The 22,220-nt window shown below is 52.1% G+C and overlaps 8 protein-coding genes across 8 annotated transcripts; 3 read left to right on the top strand and 5 right to left on the bottom strand.

Annotated features, from left to right (window-relative positions):
• Positions 1–1,754: 1,754 nt before the first annotated feature.
• NEUTE1DRAFT_130475 (uncharacterized protein) lies at positions 1,755–3,792 on the bottom strand (the record flags this gene model as incomplete). Its single annotated transcript, XM_009853844.1, has 2 exons — positions 1,755–2,909; positions 3,007–3,792. The coding sequence occupies 2 exons, from the start codon at positions 3,720–3,722 to the stop codon at positions 1,757–1,759; spliced, it is 1,869 nt and encodes a 622-aa protein (XP_009852146.1).
• A 1,005-nt stretch (positions 3,793–4,797) lies between these two features.
• Positions 4,798–6,368, top strand: NEUTE1DRAFT_65189 (uncharacterized protein; the record flags this gene model as incomplete). The annotated part of the gene is made up of 3 exons (XM_009853843.1): positions 4,798–4,896; positions 5,045–5,521; positions 5,687–6,368. 3 exons carry the CDS (start codon positions 4,798–4,800, stop codon positions 5,867–5,869), a joined length of 759 nt encoding a protein of 252 aa, XP_009852145.1.
• A 353-nt stretch (positions 6,369–6,721) lies between these two features.
• NEUTE1DRAFT_83867 (NADH dehydrogenase 78K chain precursor) lies at positions 6,722–10,020 on the bottom strand (the record flags this gene model as incomplete). The annotated part of the gene is made up of 6 exons (XM_009853842.1): positions 6,722–7,353; positions 7,438–9,342; positions 9,451–9,465; positions 9,531–9,582; positions 9,693–9,716; positions 9,819–10,020. The coding sequence occupies 6 exons, from the start codon at positions 9,937–9,939 to the stop codon at positions 7,236–7,238; spliced, it is 2,235 nt and encodes a 744-aa protein (XP_009852144.1).
• Positions 10,021–10,756: 736 nt separating this feature from the next.
• NEUTE1DRAFT_44219 (uncharacterized protein) lies at positions 10,757–11,446 on the bottom strand (the record flags this gene model as incomplete). The annotated part of the gene is made up of 1 exon (XM_009853277.1): positions 10,757–11,446. The coding sequence occupies one exon, from the start codon at positions 11,444–11,446 to the stop codon at positions 10,757–10,759; it is 690 nt and encodes a 229-aa protein (XP_009851579.1).
• A 534-nt stretch (positions 11,447–11,980) lies between these two features.
• On the bottom strand, positions 11,981–13,630 carry NEUTE1DRAFT_130472 (uncharacterized protein; the record flags this gene model as incomplete). The annotated part of the gene is made up of 2 exons (XM_009853841.1): positions 11,981–13,248; positions 13,343–13,630. 2 exons carry the CDS (start codon positions 13,356–13,358, stop codon positions 12,290–12,292), a joined length of 975 nt encoding a protein of 324 aa, XP_009852143.1.
• Positions 13,631–14,579: 949 nt separating this feature from the next.
• NEUTE1DRAFT_83859 (uncharacterized protein) lies at positions 14,580–15,638 on the bottom strand (the record flags this gene model as incomplete). Its single annotated transcript, XM_009853840.1, has 1 exon — positions 14,580–15,638. The coding sequence occupies one exon, from the start codon at positions 15,636–15,638 to the stop codon at positions 14,580–14,582; it is 1,059 nt and encodes a 352-aa protein (XP_009852142.1).
• Positions 15,639–16,116: 478 nt separating this feature from the next.
• NEUTE1DRAFT_101831 (uncharacterized protein) lies at positions 16,117–16,548 on the top strand (the record flags this gene model as incomplete). Its single annotated transcript, XM_009853839.1, has 2 exons — positions 16,117–16,155; positions 16,213–16,548. The coding sequence occupies 2 exons, from the start codon at positions 16,117–16,119 to the stop codon at positions 16,546–16,548; spliced, it is 375 nt and encodes a 124-aa protein (XP_009852141.1).
• Positions 16,549–18,416: 1,868 nt separating this feature from the next.
• NEUTE1DRAFT_65175 (uncharacterized protein) lies at positions 18,417–21,419 on the top strand (the record flags this gene model as incomplete). Its single annotated transcript, XM_009853838.2, has 4 exons — positions 18,417–18,545; positions 19,095–20,138; positions 20,196–20,822; positions 20,889–21,419. 4 exons carry the CDS (start codon positions 18,417–18,419, stop codon positions 21,417–21,419), a joined length of 2,331 nt encoding a protein of 776 aa, XP_009852140.1.
• Between the last annotated feature and the right edge of the window lie 801 nt (positions 21,420–22,220).

The following is a 22,220-nucleotide window of genomic DNA, read 5'->3' as shown; positions in this document are numbered from 1 at the left end:
AACAAGACTCGAGCAGTGAGGGGTACACACACCGCATTCATTTGATTTGCACAGACATTCCTGACATTGCATAATGTCTCTCTCTTTTTGGGCCTAATCCCCGTCTATTCCATACTGCGCATAGTGCCCTTGATTGTTGAATGCTGTTCTTGTGTGGTTCGGCTGGAAACCCCACCATTATCCTCCAATGCATTGGTAGTAGGTACAGCTTGACATGCAAGTGTCCAGACGTCCAAAGATAGACCACCATGACCACTTCCAGTGTGTTATGTACTGCATCGCATCTTGCATGTCCTGTGTAATTTGAGACCAGAAAACATTAAACAAAATGACTAAAGAGCCGTGGTGATGCCGTTTCAGAGCCAAAAGGTCTGAAAAGTGGTGCACACTACGCTAGCAAGGACTCGACAGTGTCATTGGTGTTTTGTTCCTTGGCGGTTGTTTCTTGAGCTGTGAGGATGAGCTACAGAATGTGTGACGTCATCAGGCTAATCTACCTACTTGTAGCGCATGTAGCTATTCCAATTAGCCCTGCTCTGCGGCACCGAGATCAGTTGGAATTCCCGTATGCGCAGCTCTCAAACTCTCGGAAATGGACTGAACGTTTGTTTCGATTTTTATCAGATCGTCGTAGTTTGTGTGTCTCTCTTTCTTGTCCTTACCGGCGATCGGTTCTAGAACCATTCATAATCCAGTAAAGAGCAGCAAAGATTATCCCGAGATATGGCTGGTTTGCCAAGTTAGGATTAGTAAAAGGCATTCCTGAGATAACCCCCAACGGTTCCGGTTCAGGTTGCCTGTTCAAAGCTCGTGTTGTCAGCTTGTCAAGTCTCTGGCATCCAAACTGTCACATTACTCATGTCAATGAAAAGAAACCCAGCCTGAGCTAGCCCTCCACAGCGCATTCATGCCCGAAAAGGAGGGGAAGAAAGGCCCGAACAGATCAGATCCACAACGAAGCAACGTCTATGAGTTGGCTTTGGAGTTTTCGAGACTCTGTGAACTGCTGTTGGTCGGCTGCATCCAAGATGAGATAACAAGGTCCACTTTAGCTCATTCTAGTTCAGGACTTTCCATTCGACCGTCGAACCCCCCCAACTGTGGCTTACTGCTGCTGTGTTACCTTCGCAGATAGCCTCATAGACCTCAGGCAACACGACAAACGCCATGTAGCTTACCAGAAAGGGTCCTGAACATGAACATGTACAAATCAACTGGATATGTGCTGCGCACCATTTCTTGCTCGAATGTGTAACATCTCAAAATCCTGCGTCGTTGGTTTCGTTTGGATGCGTATTACAGAGATTCATAGGGCTGTTGGTTGTATGTCCTGTGCAGCGACACCTGTAGCCCATGCACTGCAGCTGCATCGGGTTATGACAGCCCAGCTGGAGATAACCTCCGGCTGAGCTGGCTACGCTCGTAAGAAGATGGCAAAGAGAGAGAGAGAAAACACAGATACGGGGACTTGAAGATATGATGAGAATTGGGGATTAAACTGGTGTGAATTCATACCAAATGGCTTCGCTGCCGTAAAAGCCATGCCTAATGCATCTATTGAACATCATGAGATCGCTGTTGCCCTGAACACCCCCTCTTCCTTTTGCTCGCCCAAATAGAAACATGCGCCAAAGTACCTAATCACAAAGCCCACGACGAGGCTCGACTACCCCTCAGAGCCCCGAATCCACTCGGTAGGCTCGAATCAAGAGGACAACATTATCAGGTCAACAAAGCCGGAAATGCCATCGTCGCCCTACAGCTTAGGCTTCACAGGCCCCGTCTTGTTACCATCAGCCGCCGCGGCAGCCAGAGCCGCAGCCGTCGCCTCCTTGTTGACAACAATCTCGCCCGTCTTCGGGCCGTCGTATCCAAAGAAGATAACCTGGACCGTCAAATCATCACGGTATCTCCTCGAAAAGGGCGAAGGGAGCGTCAACAGGGCCGACACTTGTTCTTGGTTCTTCCCACCGAGGGCGTTGCGAACAAGATGTGTAGCAACATTCTTATCCTGAACCACAAACCGTTCCATAGGGTCCGTACCGGTAGCGCCCCACTGTCTCTGACGAATGGGCGTCTTGTTGCCGCTATTCTTCTCCGACTCGCTGGATTCGACAGGCAGGGCTGTCTTGCTACCCTTTTGCAAGAAGGAGAAATATCCCGACGACTTGGAGCTGCTACCAGCTTGGCTCTCGATCCACTTGCCCACCAGCCCAACCACCTCCTCGTTGGTCAACATCTCCCACAAGCCGTCTGTGGCCATGACCACAAAATCACCCTTTTCAGGCTCGATCTTGGTCGTTGTAACGACTGGCTCGGCGGTGACATATGGGGGTGTCTTGAGAAGGGGAGAAACAGACCTACCAAAGAACTTTTCCCGAAGCTTCTCTGAAAGTTCGCGGCTCCATTTGTAGCTCGCATCGCCGAAGGCGCGTGTCGGCTCAAGGCCGCCAAGTACGCGACCGTGACGAACCACATGCTCTTCACCCGGGTGCAGTTTGCGCAAGCGAGCAGCCTCGTCCGGGTTACTACCCGTCTGGTCGGTTGATAGGGCAGTTGCCGTCCACTTTCCAGATTCGGATCTGCGACCCAACACTGCGCGCGAATCGCCAGTGCAAGCAACCCGGAGAAGCTTGGACTTGCTGTCGTAGAAGGAGAGCAGAGCACACGAGCCTGACAAGGCTGGGGCCAGATGTTCGGCAGCAACGAGCCGGTTGTTGGACTTCAGAACCCTTTGTACGCTCTGATGCACAATTTCGTCATCCAGTCGCGTAAATCCGGTTTTTATGGCAGACTCAACCGCGGCGGCAGACGGGATAAGATCCGGAGAAGACTTGTAGGTCTCGTTGAGTTCGCGAGCAACGAAACTGATGAGTGCCTGGCGTAGTTTGGCCGATGTGGTCCAGCCTCTGTATGGAATGTTGTTAGTCGTCGCTCAACAAGCACTGACTATATCAAGAATGTATATATATATATATATATAGTCCGCGTGGGAGAGTCACTTACGAATGGCCATCGAAAACACCCCAAAACATCCAATCGCTCGGATCACTGCTCGGAGCCTTGTTGGGCACCTCGACAATCTTTTCGGCATGGTCATCCTCGATCGGATCGTTAGAGGGCAGCTGGGCCACGTCGTAGCGAACCACACCCTGACCACGGTTAACGTAGACCGACTGCTCGTACTGGCGTAGCTTCCGGGTCGCTTGCTCGGGGGACAACATCTCGACTACTCTTTCGTTATCGCTTGTGGTCTTGGAAATAGGGCCGTCTCCCACAAAGGTACCCGTGTGTAACTCGTCGGCTCCGATCACCAGGACAGACCGGGTCGGGACAGCGCCCGTGGCGGTGGTGGTTGCGCTAGTCGTCGAGGCTATCGGAGACTCGCTATTGCTGTCGCCGGAGTTGTACCAGGCACCGTATGCGACAAGCCCTGAAAGCAGGGTGACGAAAGCGCCGCGGACGTACATGGATGAACGAAGGGGCTCGGGGCGAGCATTCGAATGATGATGCGTACCTGAAGAGTCGCGCGCGCCGGTAGACGACAGGTATCTTGCGGTAGCCGTGCCGAGACGGGGATTGTAATGAGCTGTGGGGGAACCGGAACTGGCTGCCTTTGAGGACTGCAGCAGGGGGAGAGGTGATCCCCTACTGCTAACTCGTAGGCCCCGGCAGGTGCACTGGTAGCTCGTCCGTAGAGCTTTGACGGCAGCACGACGCATGGCTTTTGAGGCTGAAGACCACTCCTTCCCAAAGACGGAGAGATGTAGCAAGAGATAAAAGTAGAGGTACGTGGTGAAGGGTCGATGTGAGGCGTCTTTGGCGACGGTGATAAATGTGGGTGTTGATGGGTTCAGTCGTCCACTCGCTGGGGTCAGGCCAGTGCGAGATACGGTGCGCTGTCGCTCCGTCGCTGTCACACAGCGCTCAAGTGCTAAGTACGAGATTAGGTTGTGGTGAACGATCGCAGTGTGCAGTCGAGTCTGGCTCGTCTGAGTCGGTGGGCGTATTGGCGTGGATTGCCCCTGGAGAAAAGGTAACGCAGTGCCGGACGCTGATGGAGATGGGAGAAGTTGAAACTTGGCTATGATCTAGAGGTATTATATCGGTCTACTGTGTAAAGAGCAATTCCGTTTTGATTTGGAAAAGATGTCGGGTGGGTGTTTGTTTGTACGAGAAAGGCGAAGGGAAGCAACATGAAAGCGACGGAGCAATGCCCTGTGTGTACCTACATATGTCAGTGCACGTTCGTCCCTGAGATCTCAGTGGCCATTCCGCTGTATCACGGCCGCATTTCAGGGGTGCGCAGTGTTTGGTCGTTGCTCTCAACGTGCCTCCCTGTGGCGTGTAGAGGTAGGAACGGGATCTCAAGATCGGGTCCGTGCTCGTTGCCTGGTGAGCCTGGATCTTTCCCTCACCCGTACTCACCTGGTCATCCTCAGGCGCAGGCTGGGACAGCAGGGTTCTCTTATTAGTGGACCTCACTTCCCGCCCTTGCCTCGCTAGGTACCCAGACCGGACCCCAGAACGACTACAACATCCCGGACAACTTGAACCTCGTTCCGTCATCCCACCCCGGAAACTCACATGTGATACACCGAGAAGTGTTATTCTCGTCTTTTCAGAAAAGCTCCATTTGTAGCTATTGCAGCTGCTGGTCTGCTGCACAAGCTTCCTTTCACATCACCTCGTGGACTCTCATTCCAGTGAAGGTGACATCTTCCTCCTGAATCGTAGGCTTCATCGAACGGGCACGCGGGATCTCTACGCCAGCCCCTCACTTTCCACAACCACAAAATGGAGATTCCTACACAACAACCGTCAACGGGCGGCAATGACGTCGCCGCCTTCAAGAAGTTTGATGCCTACCCTTGGATCAAGGACCGTTCCTTTCTTGTGAGTCAACTCGCGGTGACCATGTGAGATGCGCCTCACTCAGGCCTCACCTGTGAATCTCTCTCCTCACAAACCGTCCTCACTCGGTACCGCTCACCATGTAACAACTTTCAACCCCAAAGACTGACCGCTACCATCATCATCGCAGCAAGGGCTGGTAGCCATGCTGGGCCCTCTCTCAAACGGGTTCGAGCGCCAAAAGGCTCTTGGCATCTCTCTCCAAGCCCGCGTCTGGTGGTACAAGTCCCGCTTCAGTATCGACATCGACCGGTCCGCCTACGAGAACTATCTTCTCCCTTCGTCATCTCCTTCGACACCCTCGCACTCACAAATTCCCAATTCGCCAGTCGACGCCCAGCTAGTTGACAAGCTCGCCGAGATCCAGCAGCTCATGGGCACTACCCCTGTCTCAGCATCAGATGACGATCTACCCGCTTGGCAAGTCCAGGCTCCCAAGGTGGATTTACTCAAAAAGGCCGATGATGGTGACGCCGATGGTGCTGAAAGGGGAGCCAATGGTAATGCTCCTTACCCGGAGCGTTTCAACGCCATCATTGAGCTCATCACGAATGGGACGCCGGTCCCTGGCATCAAGGAGATTCCTAATACGGTTGTCAGGCAGCCTGTGAGTTTTCCACTTTCACTTATATATCGTGCGCGTTTCCCCTTTCAAATAGCCCTTCTTCCTTCGTTGGAAACTATGAAGAGCTGGAAGTAAAAGACTTCAAAACTGATGGAAAAAGAATGAAACGTTGAACAAACACTAACTCTGCCTCTCATTCTCCTTTAGGGTATTTCTCCCATTGGAAAGATGCAAGCTCCCCAGAAGCCCTGGGAGAAGAAGCAACAACAAGCTGCAGCCGCGAACCTCGTCACTTCCGAGGTCATGATCGATCGTGAATTCCCTCCCCTCCCACCTGAGGACGAGGAGCAAGAGCATCAGCGAGACCAGCCACAGAAGATGGGAGCCTAGTCAGTTTCCGCTCGTGACGGCTTTCCCCCCAAGATGTGCGCGGCAGCACATATCAAGATTGGTCGTATTTCCATGATTAGACGTCATCTCTTATTCTCAAACCTAGTGAAGTACCCGAGCCACATGATGAGCTCGTCCCTCATCAGGGGCAAGATGATGCGTAAGATGGTGCTAGAGTGTGAGGACGGAGTGCATAGCATGGTATAGAGTCGTGGTTTTGGCAGCGGTTTCATTACTTGCATATATATCAATGAGCAGATGGCAATGCTCTCTGTGGGGTTCCTGCTCGTTTCTCCGTTAGTATCCCCCAAGTCATGATCTGGCAAATCCAGATTTGGGAGGTTCTTACGTAGATGTGGCGGTCCACTGGCGGGCAACGATCTTATTGAGCAGATGGCAATGCTTACTGGGCGGCCGCTATACATGGCTTCATGGGATACATCCAGCATGTTTTGGCGCACAAAGATTTGACTTTCTGGTCGTGTATCTCACGTTGTTTGATGTTGATTTAGCCTAGTAATCCCCTTTAGTGCTACCGAACATAGCTTCAGTATGGAGTAGACGTCGGTCACAATTTACTGAGCAAGAAGTCCATAAAGCGTCACGGGGATCTCAGGAAATGATCCCTGGGATGTTCCAGTAAATATACAATCATTCTGCCGATGACTTTGCTGGGAGACTGGTCCATGGAACTATTTGCAACGGCAAGAGCATCCACAGCAACATATTCGATAGGCGATGAATCGATTCGAGAGTAAAGCTACCTAGGTACAACCGTAGTTCGTTGAATAGGATTGACCCTAACGACTACGATTGAATGGAATTGTCATCCATGGATGGATTGTGAACGAAATATACTTGGTTGGATTATTATGCAGTTGTTTGAACATCCCAGGAATTGATTTCTCAAGCCCTCGTGGCACGCCATGAGAGATGACTGGACAGACCAGCCATATAAGTAACATTGCATACAACCCTGCTACTCTAGGCCTGACTGTAAGCATCGACACCTCTCTTCACAACGTCCACACCATCATCCCTTCAATATATACATGCACAATAAACACAAAGCTAGGACAAAAATAAATCAAAGAGCAAGAACAAAACTCTGTATGTCTCTTATTGTTCTTCAAAAAAAAACAACTTGCAGCAACTGGGATGCATGCGGTAAGAACAAGTTGAAAAGAGAAAGCAAAGAAAGACGGAAATCCCTCCTTCCTCTCTTTTTTCATCCTTATATGTCCTGCACTGTACTGTGATCCAGTGTCTGTTGGTTTGGCTGTATCTGTCTGTCTGTTGTCTTGTTCATTATATGCCCCCCTTACCTTTGCCTTGCTTTTCCCTACGCTTGATCTCTGATGCTTGTCTATGCACCATAGGCGATCTGACCCCTAGGTCTATCCTCCTCCATGCCGGGAGCCATGAAGTTGGTTCGGGGATCACCCGTCTCCTTGGCGGCTGAGCAACGGGCCATGGTTGGGGAGCTGTGAATTGTGGACGGTTAGTGGATACTGCGTTATGATCTGATGGAAGTGGAGATGTCGACAGCGTAACAAAAGAGAACGAACCTTCTGGAAATGGCGTCAGTAAAGTAGAAGTTCTCGATAACCTTCTTGAGGGGCTCGTTGGTTGCGGTGGCGCCCTGGTTCTGCTCGACGAGCTGCACCTTGCTGAGCTGCTGCAGTGAGGGAGGCTCAATGATATCATAAGATGACAGAGCAGGGCTAATCTCGACCATGCGATCCCGAAGTTGAGCGACATCGTCATAGGGAAGGCGGACGCCGAGGTACTCGCTCACAGCGCGGAGAATCTTCCAGTCCGTACGGGCGGCACCGGGAAGGCCGGTGGCAGCGCGGGTCATCTGCACACGGCCCTCGGTGTTGACGTAGGTGCCAGCCTTCTCGGTGTAGGCAGCGCCAGGGAGAACGATATCGGCGATCTGGGCGCCCCGGTCACCATGGTGACCTTGGTAGACAATGAAGGCGTCCTTGGGGATGTCGGCCTCGTTGAACTCATCGGCGCCGAGGAGCCAGACGAACTTGGGCTTTGTCTCGGCAATCTCGGCGGAAGGCACAATGAAGCCAACCTCGAAGGCGCCGACTCTGGAGGCAGCGCGCTGCAGGACGTTGTAGCCGTTCCACTCTTCAGTAAGGAAGTTAGAAGCGTTGCTGTCGACGAACTTTCCAACGGTCTCATAGAAGGCATTAGCGTCGCCGTGGTCGGTGACGCCGGAGCCCACAATGATCATGGGGTTCTTGGCCGACTGGAGCTTCTTGCCAAAGTCACCCTCAAGCGCCTTCTGAAGAGCAGCGTGGTCGGTACCTAGGTGCTCAAACTCAAAAGTCGAATCCCAGGTCTGGCCAACAACGCCAATCTCGAGATCAGAGCGCAGCCATTGCTTACGGATTCTAGCATTGAGTACAGCGGCCTCATGTCTCGGGTTAGTACCAACTAACAAGATAACATCAGCAGATTCGATACCGACGATGCTGGAGTTGAAGATATAGTTGGAGCGGACATCAACACCATGAGCAAGAGGTTTGTGGCCCGAGGGCATATCCAGCGCAAGGTTCTCCGATCCGAGCCTGTTGGCAAGATCCTTCATGGCAACCAATGACTCAACCTCGGTGAGCTGACCAGCAATAGCCTTGAACTCATTGCCCTGGGGGTTCAGCGTTTGGTAAGCGTGTGCAATTTCGGTCAGAGCCTGGTCCCATGACGCCGGCTCGAACTTTCCTTCTCTTCGGACCAGGGGAATGGTAAGACGCTGGGTCTTGAGGCCATCGCAGGCAAAGCGAGTCTTGTCGTTGATCCACTCTTCGTTAACCTCGTCGTTGAGACGAGGAAGAATGCGCATAACCTCCAAGCCACGAGTGTCGACGCGAATGTTAGAGCCCAGGCCGTCCAGAACATCAATCGATTCCGTCTTCTTCAGCTCCCAAGGGCGCGCACGGAAAGCATACGGCTTCGAGGTCAGAGCACCGACAGGGCAGAGATCGATGACGTTACCAGAAAGCTCAGAGTCGAGGTTCTTCTCCAAGTAGGTACCAATCTGCAGGTCGTTGCCACGGCCAGTCGAACCCAGCTCCGGGGCGCCGGCAATATCGTTCGCAAATCGCACACATCTCGTGCACTGAATACACCTGTTCATGGAGGTCTTGATGAGGGGACCCATGTTCTTGTCCTCCACCGCTCGCTTCCCGCCGACTTCGTGGAACCGACCACGGTCGCCGCCGTAGCGCATCGACTGGTCCTGGAGATCGCACTCACCACCCTGGTCGCAAATAGGGCAGTCCAATGGGTGGTTTGCGAGCAGGAATTCCATCACACCCTCGCGCGCCTTGTGCGTCAGGGGCGAGTTGGTCTTGACGACCATGCCAGGCTGGACGGGCCATGCGCACGACGCGACGGGCTTCGGGACCTTTTCGACTTCGACCAAGCACATGCGGCAGTTGCCCGCAATCATGAGCTTCCTGGCAAGTTACAACATTTGTCAGTCGATCTTCGTAGGGCTGACGCCTGCTGGAGTGACTGGAGCTGCGATCAATTTGGGAGAGCGGGGCGAGCCACATGTGACGTACTCATGATAACAGTATCTGCAAGACAGTCAGCAAGAACCTCTACGGGCAGTTCCGAGATTCAGGGTCCGTTTTCCGCATACCTGGGAATGGTAATGCCGGCCTTTTCGCAAGCCTGGATCAAGGCCGACCCAGCTGGTGGTTTCCTCGAGTATTAGCGACGACCATGTCCGTATTTTTGGCCCCCCCCTCATCCCCATTTTCCGTAGCCAGGACTTGCGACGCAGCGCATTGTGAGTGCTCACCCTCGATAGAGACCTTCTTTCCATCTGTGAGATGCGGGAGACACGAGTCAGTATCGGCGCCGACGGGTACGGGGATCATACACGGTGTATGCTAGTCATGGGGTGGAGGTCTGGATGGAGACATACCAATTGTGAGCTCGACCTCTGCGGGTCTCTGAGCTGTGGCCGAAAAGGCACGGCTGGCGTTCCTGGCCGCCTGATGCCTGCCAGTCCGCCAAGCCGAACGGGACAATGTCGACCTCAACATCGTGTGTCGTCGTCTCGACGGCGGTCGGAGGGGGACTTGGAGGTCGAGATAGTATCGAGAGGTTGAATGTATCGCAATATGCCTGCAGCCAGCAAGCGCCTGCTTGTATGTTATGTCGGGTCGGCAATGACAGTGGGCAGGTCGTCTGGTCTGTGCTGTGAGTTGGACGACAGTACACTAGACCCGGACCTGCCACTCTGCCAGTCCAGTGGTCGGTATTGCAGTGGGCTCAGGTTCCACCCTGCCGCCCCGGCAAAGAGTAAGGAGCTGGACCCCACCAGCTGCCGGCTACTCAGCGGAGCAAAGAGAGCTTCGACCAATCACGATGCTTAATTTGTAAGCCCACTCTCGAGATTTCAAAACTCCTTTAAAAGCTCGGCCAGCTGCCGCGCTTCCTCTTTTCTTGATCTTTTTCCCTCATTATTGTACCATGGCCACTTATTGTAGGGGGATATTGGTTCGCAAACTGTCCACGCTTTCGGGTATGGCTTTTGCACGCTCTACGAGTGTTCCCCTCTATCATGTGTCCTAGATAGATTTTCTTTGGCTCCGTTTATGGATACACGCTAGATGTCCCTTTCGAGGGCGTCTTTGAGCAGTGATTCTTACCGCCGGTTGCCACATCTCATCACAACCAAAATGACCTTGCTTAAAAGCACGGTTGAAGTAGAAGTGTAGTTGATCTGCTCCATGTTCATTTGGCGACTATCTGGGACCGAATTCTAGCTTCACGGCTGCTGCTCAACCCCTCTCACGAGCTCGTACCCATGTCGAAACTCTGATGGCAGGCAGCATGTGGTGATGATATATCTAGTCATCAGCCCATGGGTGCATCTTGAACCCGAGTCCGTTCCTCCGGCCTCAACGCCGCCTGTCGCAGCATCTCCTGCTCCTTCCCCAGCAGTTCGACGTAGGTGCTCCTCAGGCCCTTCATGTGGTTCTGGTACGCCTCGATCTCATTCTTCCCCGCTTCCACCACCGTCAGGATATCCATCATGGCCTTCTCCCTCAGCGAGACATCGCGTGGCATGAACTCCTGCGGGTTGAGCTCCGGTAGATGCTTGACATTGAACGGGTTGTTGGGGTCGTTGTAGTCAATCCCCTCGGGAGCTGGCCTCTCCATGCTGGCAAACACGGCGTCGATTTCCGTCTCTGCTGGGCCAGGCGGGTGCAGATCGCGAAGCTTAAACTCTTCCTCACGCTCGGCCGCGTCAAGAGAGAACCGACGCATTTCCCGTTCAAACATCCATATGTAGTTCTCCTTGACGGCGGCGGTGTGGTAATCGATGGTCTCGATAATGCGCTTCAAGCGTGCGATCCGCTGGCTTGGCTCATCGTCTTCGGATGGTGGTTCGACGTCGTCTTTTCTGAGAGGGACAAACATGCTCGGTGCCACGTTGGTGAGAGGCGGAATTTGCTGAGAGGGTCGGAGTGTCGGGGGTTGAGGTTGATGCTGTCCGCCGCCGGTGGAATGGGCACCCGGGCGATGATTCGAGTGTGAGGACATTGTGGCTGCTTGATATAGGCACAGGGACAGAGAACTGTGCCCAAAGGAATGTGCCTTTCGCGATACCTCTTTTGACTGAGTTTCTTTCAGAAGAGAACGCTTTGGTTGAGTTCAAGTATAGTTATGGGGCTTCCTGACGGCGAGAATGTCGTTAGCAACTGTCCTTGTAGCTCTGAAGAGGATTGCTTTTGACACTTGTCAAAACATACGATGACATCAAAGTTATCAAAGTTGTTCTGGTCTGTGCATTGACCTGCCGATATTAGCTGATGTGAAAAATTTACATGTTGCGATAGTCACCATATCTTCTGCTAATTTTGTACTGATGAGATGAGTGTCCTCGGACGTTGAAAGATTCTACGTTTTGTTTTGAGATAGCCAATAATAACTTCAATATCCTGGCAAGTTTACCTGAAGGAGACAACCTAATCGACGGACTTACGTGCTAGTCATAACCCACATCAGCCATTCCATTTTACCGTCAATATACAACTCCGATTACAGCATCTTGAAGTTGTTACGAAGATTTTGTGTGTGTGAAATCTTAAATATCAATATGTCTTTGAGCGCAAACAAGAAAAATTTGATAAGTACAACATCAACTTATGCCACCCTCGAGCTTGCTTATCCAAAGGCCACGAGGCAACGATGCGCCAGTGAAAATGCATTAAGTCATGACACCTTGGAGATCCTTTTACCCAATACCATGTAGGTAAGGTATGTGCGGGTTAATGTGCGAGCCAAACAATGTGCAACCATACGTCCCGTCTTTGTTATATTCCTCGTCTTCGCGGTGGATAATAGTACTGCTCCACATCCCGCTCTTGTACTGCTTAATAGACTTCACCGGGATGGTAAGACCAACCTTGCATATTCCCTCGCCAGCTTCAATGTTCCTCTCACATAATCCTCCAGCCTCCTGTCTTTTCTCTTGCGCATCCAGAGCAGCAGCACCACCAGGATGAACAGGTCAATGATAAAGTGTTTCACGAGCACCCAAAACCACCATCCAATCCAGTTAGTGAAGCTCTTTTCCTTGCGCGTCTTCCACTCCCTTCCCGACGAAATTTGCTCCCTCAGCGCCGCGATCTCGGCCGACAGCCTCACGATCGCTCTCTCCATCCTCTTGGTTCGTTTGTCGTTACGTTTTGCATACTCGCCCGGAAGCTCATCGGCCCCAAAGAGTTCCTGCTCTGCCTCCTCCCTCATCCTTCTCTCCGACTCGTCCTCCTCACTCATGGGGCTCAACACCCTCAAGCCCCCTTCTGTCCCGCTCAGCGGGTGCTGAAACCTTCTCACACCAGCTCCTGGGCTTTGGCCGTATGGACCAACACTGCCATACCCATAATTGCCTCCGTTTCCTCCATTATTATACGGTTGATATTGTTGTTGCTGCTGTTGAAGCCCACCACCAGCAAGCGACTGCTCGCTGGGGCTATTATTCTTGACCTGATTCCACACAAACTCGAGCTCGGCGACCAGTTCGAGCGCGTTGGGCGTATTGTTGGCATACCGATGCATCGTCTCGATCAGCGCCTCGACGTAGCGCCGCTTAGCCTCGGTGCGGGACAGCCCTTTTTGTGAGTTCCACGCGTCCCACTTGTCCTGCTCGCGCGCAATGTCTTCGGGCGCAGCCCCGTAGGCTGTCGCGGCGCTGGGCCGCTCCATCACTCCGTCAACGTCGCCTTCCATGGCTTGCTTGTAAAGCCCATAGAGTCGCATGCGGTCACCGGGAGGTGGGCGGGCAGCGCCCGTTTTGGGAATCTTTTTGACGGTGTTGAGGGCATGAACAAACACCCGGTCTGAAGGAAAAGGAGGAAACGTTAGCTGAGTGTTTGCCTCCAGCATGTAAAAGTTATATAGGGTGGGTATAAGCTGACGCCTAAACGAGCGTACCTATTGAGTCTGCCATTTTTATGGTATAATGAAGCGTCGCCAATAGATAAAATTATTACTTGTGTAGCTGGGACAGATATGATGAAAACAGTATGTGGTGGTAAATGCTATTACGATCGTGCTTGGTATGGTATGTCTATCGTTGGGTATATGGCTGGAAATTGCAGTGGCAAAGCAAATTGTAGTCGTAAAGCGCGTCGATGGGGTCGTTGGGGGAATAAACACGTCGATTCGTGAAGCGTGACAAAGGGGTTCTGTTGATGGATGATCTTTGGAGACTGGCTCACACCGGTCGGGAATCGCAATCGGCGGGCCGCTGAAACTTTGATTGCGAGCTGAACTGTTGAAGCTCGGAGCAATGATGTCTATATGATGCCTCAGAGAGAAGGATGCCGACACCATAAAAGAAAGGTCGTTCGGATGGGCGAAAGTGGGGGTTGGACTAGGTTGGATTACATCGTGTTAGTTGTAAGTGGGAGTCTCTGCTGTTGTTGTGCGAGCGCAACTACAGGTGCTTGTCATTGATGTCGATTGGGCGATGTTTCATGGGCAGGTGAATGGTACAGCTCTCCGCTATTTGGGATGCCTCGGCACGCAACTCGTTAAGGCCTGATTGGATCTCCACTTCCCCATCTTTTCGGCGCACCCCGGAGTAGGCGAGGTGGGATCGGGTCTCCCCTGGACGGAGCCGGCTTGATAGCTCCGGCCGCAGTAAGCGCACTTGGGATGCACCGAGAAGAATGTTAATGATTGGTCGAGCGCTTCATGACCACCGTACAGAAACTTGAGGGACCCCACCTTCTATGTCTTTTTTTGTTTGTCCTCAAGGGCCTTGGTTGTCAAAGCAATAGTGGTTTGGGAGACCTGCATTCAAGATAAGCCGCCAGAGTTTTGAAAGTAACGAACACTCCAGGTAGGGGTACAACATTCCGAATATGTCTGATGGATATCTCTACTAGCTATGAAAGGAGGTGCTGACCTGTGGATGAACAAGATGGTTCATCATCGACTTTGTCCACAGCTTGTTCGTTGTGGTTTCTCTTCATATGTGCAAACGAAACTGTCCCCGGTCCTCCCTTGAACCCGGGTCGTTTACCCGTAGTAATGAATGGCCTAATTCATCTGCTATGCGTCCTTCTCATGGCCGACGCCCAAGGTAAACCACGAGACTACGGGCATGTGATGGTTGGTGTGTCGAAGTATCAAAGATCATATGAGACCGAACAGTACTTGGCCGCTACAACACGCCGCCAGTGGTTTCCTGTGCCGAAGGCTGATCCTTCAAGGGGAACGTCACTCCTGCCTGCTGCAGCTGGGCTTCCCGCGCGGCCTTCATCTCCGCCTTCTTGTCCGCAAACTTCTTGAGCAGCTTCTTATTATCCAAGGCCATTTGAGCCGCTTTCTGACCAGCTTCCTTCTTGCTCAAAGCACTTCCGTGCCCAAGTTGCAGGTTGGTTTCTCCCCAACCTGTCATAAAACAGCCAATAGCGAAAAGAGGCAGCTTAGTTCCCCTGTCCTTGAGGTTTTTGGAAGGGAGATCTTTATACTCGATCTTGACACCCCTGGCTCCAATGGTAGCTTCGAGTACTGTCTTTGGGTCGAGTGTCTGGCCACTTGCGGACTGCTTTTGCTCCGGCTTCCTGGCCTTCTTCTCTTCCTCGCGGATGTACTCCGCCATGAGAGGACCCCATAGGGCCTTGAGCCAGTCTGAAGCACGCTGAATCCCATTGGCAGGATCGGAAAGAATCACGCCTCCCACATAGGCTTCGAAAAGGTCGCCGAGAATCTTAACTCTGACTTTTTGACTTGCGTTTGTACCGCCCACTCTGCCCTCCATGTTGAATTCTTCCGGGATATCGGCCATCTTGTCCAAGCCGTAATAGACCGAGAATTCGCCTAGTGTGGTGTTGCGGATAAGCATCTCGCGACGTTGTGCGCTTTTGCCAGCCGGCAAGGTCGGGAAAGTTTGGTATATGAAGGAGGAGGCGATGAGCTCAAGATAAGCGTCGCCAATCCACTCCAGCCTCTCATAACTTGCAACAGGGTCGTTGTTAGCTTTACCAGGGTGTGTGAGCGCCGCCTTTTTGAGTGCCGGGTCCAGAATGTCGGGGAGCGGTGGCCGCGTTCTCTGGATGGTAGCGAGTGTCCATTTGGTATTGGCATGCAAAGAAGGAATTTGGAAAGAGGCTGCGGACTCCAATGTAGGGCCTTGTGATGCGGATGGTGCAGAGTCTGACTTCGCACGCTTGGAGGGCGGTTCTGATACCTCCTCCGGGGTGAGTCCGTGTTTCGGCATGGCAAGATTGTACTTTCCTACAAGCAATCCGAATGCCTCAGGTCCCGCGTTGATGCGGCGATGAAATTGAAAAGAGGCAGAATCAAAAACGGATTCAAAGATGATGAGAACGAAATCCCGGGCCATTGCGTACCTAGTGGAAACCCTAACCCCCTGTTCGACCCCAGATCCACATCACTGCTGTAGTGCTGCTGCCCTGTTATGACCCGTAGCTGTCATTCTTAGCGCCTGTCAGCCCTGGAACGCGCCGCCCTCAGCTTCATCAGCGGGCTTGCGCCTGACGGCCCGGGGACAGTGCGGCTCGAAAACAACGGTTGCAACCCGTGCTCCACTCTTTGTACCGATGAATGGTTGTGATTGGTGGCGCATTGCATGACGGGCTGGAGCGGGAGATCTCTGAACGACGTCGAACAATCCGGCGGCTCTTGTTGTCGCTGTTTCTAGATTTCGCGAATCCGCAATTCCATGTAACGGCAAGATGTCGGTCCCACGGGCGCGGTTACTGCAACTTGTGAAGGTATGGAACAGTTTCGAACGAGAGGAAAAACCAGTCCGCTAACTAGGTTGTACCTAGGCTCGTTGCGAGCTCTTCTCGACGACGTTCAATCCCGAAGGCATCCGGACCGGTAACAAGATCCTGCGTCAGCGACTCAAGGGCCCGGCACTTGCGACCTACTACCCCCGCAAGAACGTCGGTATTCGCGAGCTTCAAAAGGAGTTTGGTACTCTTGGTCTCGAGGTGGACGATGAGGTTGATGATGATCGTTTGGAGCACTTGGCAGCGTTCGTCTCTCTCATTCCTGCTAGTGTTTACTTGCAAACATCACAATCTAACCATACCCTACAGTCTGAGAGCCCGCGACAAGGGAGCGCCCAAGAAGAAGAGGACGGCACCCTCGGCGGCCGGTAGGTTTCGTCTGTACCTCTTGCTCACGGTTCAAGTCTCTAACGTACATATTCTGCGACAGATGCGAAGAAGAAGAAATAAGACACAACGTCCCGAAAACAGAACTACACGACGTGTACATGTATCATATAGTGGGCGGACTAGAATCATATACCCCGAATACCTGGCGTTCCTCCGGCAGTTGGTCCATTTCGACATCCATTTGTCCGCTCAGTACTTGATGCCATAACAGTCTCCACGTGACGAGGTGCTGCCCATGACTGTACATATGGTTAGCGACGCCCGCGGCACTTGCCCCTTCAAATGCTGTTGAATTGTTGCCTGGTTTGACAGGCAGGTTTGTGGTTACCAGCTTTGACAAAGGTTCATCTCCGGACTGTCCTCCCATGCGTCTACACAAGTCTTGTTATGCATCAAACAAAGAAGCACCTGTTGATAAGCTGAAGATATCGGATCTTGATTCCATAGCGCGGATGGGCTAGAGGTAGGATATGACCCTTCGCCATTGTCCCTCTTTACGAACAGCTTTGATCATTTGGGTGAAAACCACCCAAGATCTTTGCACAAGCCGTCCATGTCAAAGAACGCCATGAATGTGAAAAGGTGCGTTGGCTCTTCCTGCACCATTTCTAGCCTTCTCGAAAATAAAAATGGATAGGAATGGAAGCTAATCACACCTGCCACATTCTGCAAAGACCTTGGCATCCCAGCCCTACGGAACGAGAGAAGCCGACCCGCCACTCCTATCTGTTGATGCCGACGATGGTAGGTGATGATGCTGTCTTGTTGAAGCTTCCAGATGTTGGATGCTTTCCTACCTACTCTACTCATTTTCATTCCGATGAAGAATGGTAGATAACACGGGATGGCAGGTGACATGAACACCTATGAATCCCGCCTAACTTATGGACTCGGAATATGTCATTGGGGCTCGGATGCCTGACCCAGAAACCCGTTGATCGTATGGGAAGTGGCAGCCGGACAGCAAGGTCCTTAACGCGGCAGGATGTCTTATCGCTGGCTCGGTTGACCATCATGCCCGACGTCCCCGCGACAAGTGAATAACTTCCGCTTGGTGATAAGCATCCAGTTACAAGGACGGGAGGCACGACGCCGAACGCTAATGATCGTTAGCTGGAAGACCGGTCGCAACTTCCCCAGCGACTCACCATATTCGATTCCGATTTTCGGATGGACGAGCCGAAATACGTTCACTCTTCAGATCATCTGATGGCAGCCCAAGCGAGCTTTGATCATAGAAATTGCGGATTATCTCGTAGGCATCGTGAACCCCTTTTCGCTTGGAGTGTCCGGGCAGTGACACCTGGGCAGCCCCGGTCACAGTTCAGTCGTGCCTTCCTCCCTCGGGAGCCAAGGGTCCACCATTTCAACTTTAGTCTCGGTCATCCCGGGCTCATACCTACGCCTCTAGCCCTATTCTGACCGGTGCGTCCATCGTCACCAAGATGTTTGTTGCTGTTGCCTTGCAAAAAGGTCCAAGTTCAGGGCAACTGTAGCTGAAAGTACGGGTATCTCGGGCACATTTACACTCTTTCTTCCGTCCAAGACCAGCTCTTGGAGCTCTTTCTCTTTTCCCCATTATATCAACACATATCTCTAAGGCTTCTTCCCTTTCTGCATCTTCTTGTCGGTGCCATCACCAACCGTGTTTCCTCAAAAGCGGTTTGTGGTCATCTCTCGTCCCCAAGCTTCTATTTATCTGTGTCTTTCGTCGCCATTGGAACCAAATCTACTGCTTTTCTCTATCACCATCTTGAGCATCTCCTCCCATTGTGAAACACCAGCACCCAAAGCATCCCTCCAATTCCCTCAGGCTAGGTCATTCAACACCCAGCCCTCAGCAGACGACCATGTCTGCCGTCGCAGCATCCACCGGCTCTCCCAACGAGCGCCGTGCTTCGGCTTCCAGGAGTTTCTCGCAGTCTCAGGACGAGAACACGAAGCTTCCCGATGAGTTGATGTCTCCCAACTTGCAGCAGGTATGTATTCTAGTGTATGTTACGTATCCAGTTGCATGTTTCAGGTTCTTTTTTCGGGTCTTGGAAAATTGCTGCCCTCACCTCCCGCCGGGTCGTCGGAACCTTGCCGGCCCTCAGACGGCGACAAACTGCAACACATTCGGGACGAAAATCATTACAGCGGACTGGCAGCTGTCGGTACTAAACCTCTCGACGCGCGACCGCCAGACACTCACCAGCCCCGCTCACTCCCACAACAACATAGATTCAGCCACTGCTTGCTCACAACCTTATTCTTTTCTTTAACCGAATCATCGGACCTGTATTTTGTCCCAGTCACTCCTTTCATATTCACTTGATCTATCTCGCGGCTGTTGCGCCTTTCAACCCACTCATACATATCCACAGGCCTTAATCACTGACCCGATCTCTGCTAGGACGTCGAGCCGTCCCCTCAAAAACACTCCATCAGCGCCCTTAAAACGTCCAAAATAGCGAATCGGAACTACACAAAGGTAGTGAACCACATTCAAGGAAGCAGCGCCTACATCCGTTAACCACATAGCATAGGTTAAGATGAACGAGGCCATGGCCGCCGTAGACGCCTACTCCATGGACAAATTGTACGCCACCATCTCCGAGCAACAAGTCATGTCACTGCAGCAACGCAGCGTCGAGTCTTTCAAACCGTCGGACGAAGAAGTCAGATTCCCTCGTGCCCTTGATCACCAGTCGTCGTGCAGCTCTCTTCCCATTACGCCCGCTACGGATGGGTTCCATACAACTGCATCTACGACTAGACCTGCTAGTGCCACGCTTAGCGACGGTCAACCCACCAACGACGAGGTTTTGCGTTTGAAGCAAGAGCTTGCGCAGGCCCAGACCAAAATCTCACGGCTGGATCAAGAACTGGCTCAGACTCGCTACGTCACCCAGGACGGTGTATGCGCGACGCCAGACTTGAGTGTCGATCCCGACTTCCAGGCTGCCAGTGTTGCGACGGTATCTCCCTCGGGCTCGCGACCCGCCACGAACGGAGCATTTGGATGCCCTGCCAAAATGCCATTCGGCCGTGACAACAACTGGGCGGCTCACAACAATGCGCGCCCCGATACTGGAGATACTTTGTTAGACATGTCGGCTGCAGGCCTCAATCGTTCTCGCGCCATTTGGAACAACAGCAAATCTTCCCATTCTCCGACTTTTGCGCCCGGACCTATCGCTATTGTCGACGGTCCCCAGGCCACACCGTGGCAGAACATGCGTGGCTCGAACCAGGCATACGAGCCTTCTTATATGCCTTCGGCCCTGGAGCCTTACCGACCTGAGCGTATCAACAATGATCACGACATGAGCCGCCCCATGGGTCGTCGAGGCAACAGATACGATAACCGCTTAGGCTCCTCCAGTGCCTATGGAGGTTACAGTGTGTACAACATGGGGCCTGCCCACTACGAAGCTACTACTCCTGCTTATCCAGGAGGCCCGCCTAACGTCATGGCGGGGGGCGCAGGCATGAATATGTATTCGGCCTACCAACAGCCGCCGGTTGTATCACCGCTTTCTCCGCATGCCACTGAGTTTACTGCTGCAGGAGCACCTTGGAAGACAGAGGTGAGTTTCGTTGGAATAGATTCCATCATTGATTGGACTGACAAACTCTCCTTACAGACTGTGACTTCCGAAGGACAAACCTATTTGCCGGCTACGGAGCCTCTCAACTATCGCAGGCTGTTGGACCGCAACGTCACTTGCGACTGGAAGTATATCGTCGACAAGATTGTTTGCAACAATGACCAACAGGCTTCTATCTTCCTTCAGCAGAAGCTTAAGGTGGGAACTCCTGAGCAAAAGTATGACATTGTTGAAGCCATCGTTGCGCAAGCCTATCCATTGATGGTCAATCGGTTCGGAAACTTTCTCGTACAGCGCTGCTTCGAACATGGTACTCCTGAGCAAGTCATCAAGATTGCTGAGGCAATCCGCGGCAATACTCTCAACCTTTCTATGGATCCCTTTGGTTGCCACGTCGTTCAGAAGGCCTTCGATTCTGTCCCTGAAGATTACAAGGCTATTATGGTCCACGAGCTTCTGCGCAGGATTCCGGAGACGGTTATTCACCGTTACGCATGCCACGTGTGGCAGAAGCTGTTCGAGCTGAGATGGACTGAATCTCCCCCGCAGATCATGAAGTACGTCAACGATGCTCTTCATGGCATGTGGCACGAGGTTGCATTGGGTGAGACTGGTAGTCTTGTTGTCCAGAATATCTTTGAGAACTGTTTGGAAGAAGACAAGGTATATTATCTGTTCATGTTCCACATAACCTCTTTACCGCATGTTTACTGATGATGTATGCTACAGCGTCCCTGCATCGAGGAAGTCCTTGCCAACATCGATATCGTCGCCCATGGCCAATTTGGAAACTGGTGCATACAGCATATCTGCGAGCACGGTGCTCCCGCAGACCGCAGCCGTGCTATCGATCATGTTATTCGCTATGCAGCTAAGTACAGCATGGACCAGTTCGCCTCAAAGGTTGTTGAGAAGTGCCTCAAGATTGGAGGCCCAGAATTCTTGGGTCGCTATCTGGATCGCGTTTGCGAGGGCAGACATGACCGTCCACGCATCCCGTTGATCGATATCGCCAGCGACCAGTATGGCAACTACCTCATCCAGTACATTCTGACCCATGCCAATCCTCAGCACCGGGAGATCGTTGCTGCTCACATCCGGAAGCATATGGTCTCTCTTCGTGGATCGAAGTTCGGCTCCCGCGTCGGCATGCTCTGCACCAACCATGCTGTTGCTACTCGTCCTGGCCCTGGTGTTGGCCCTGCCATGGGAGGCCGCGTTGCTCCTGGTCCTCGCTTCAATGGAACTTATCACCGTTGAAGGTATGCCGTATCACAACAGACCCCTCGCTCATGAGGACGACAATTTTCCTCTTTTGTTTCAAGTATACACTACCTTTTGTTGCGACAATGTTCGAGTACAAAGGACGTCGTTCGTTCAATCCTGCGCTGGATTTTCGCAATCGGTTCTCAGCTGGAAGTTTACCTATAACATATGAGATTCGGTTTTCACAACATCTTCGTCTGCAGCTAATTTAACAAATCACCCGACATCCTACGCTCGGGAGGCTACTGCCCCTTCGAGCGCTTTGGAAACAACATCACTTATGGATTTTGCAATATCAAGACGACCCGGTACGCGGCTCATAATGGAGGAAGTATGAATCTGCCTTGTCCCGATCTAGTGATGACGAGCAGTCACACAACCTTTTCTAGTTGTTCGTTTCTCTGACGGACCCGTTTTCCCCTAATGTGCGGAGTTTATTTTTTGGCGCTCAAGTCTGCTGAAGAGGGTTACTCGAATAATGGAAAAATGGTACGATGAAGAGTTCAACAAAGGGGGGCTGGAGTAAGATTGTCTAGTTCTTTTTTGTGTTAGGTTAAACATGGAAACGAAACGACTGGAAGCATGGATGGAAGTTAAATGCATGGCCTGCAATGGATTACTCGGCCTTGGGCATGTATCAATGATAGTTACGAGTCTCATAGTCGCTCGCTTAGCTTACGGACCCATGAATAAATGAGTCTATATAACTTATACATACTTGTAAGACGGTTGAATGAATGACTTCAATATGCTTATCGAGTTGCTCTGAAGGAAACCGCATGCGTAGTTTTCCCC

Source organism: Neurospora tetrasperma (assembly GCF_000213175.1).
Source record: "Neurospora tetrasperma FGSC 2508 unplaced genomic scaffold NEUTE1scaffold_4, whole genome shotgun sequence".
Lineage (NCBI taxonomy): Eukaryota > Fungi > Ascomycota > Sordariomycetes > Sordariales > Sordariaceae > Neurospora > Neurospora tetrasperma.
This window is presented reverse-complemented; position numbering and strand designations above follow the sequence as displayed.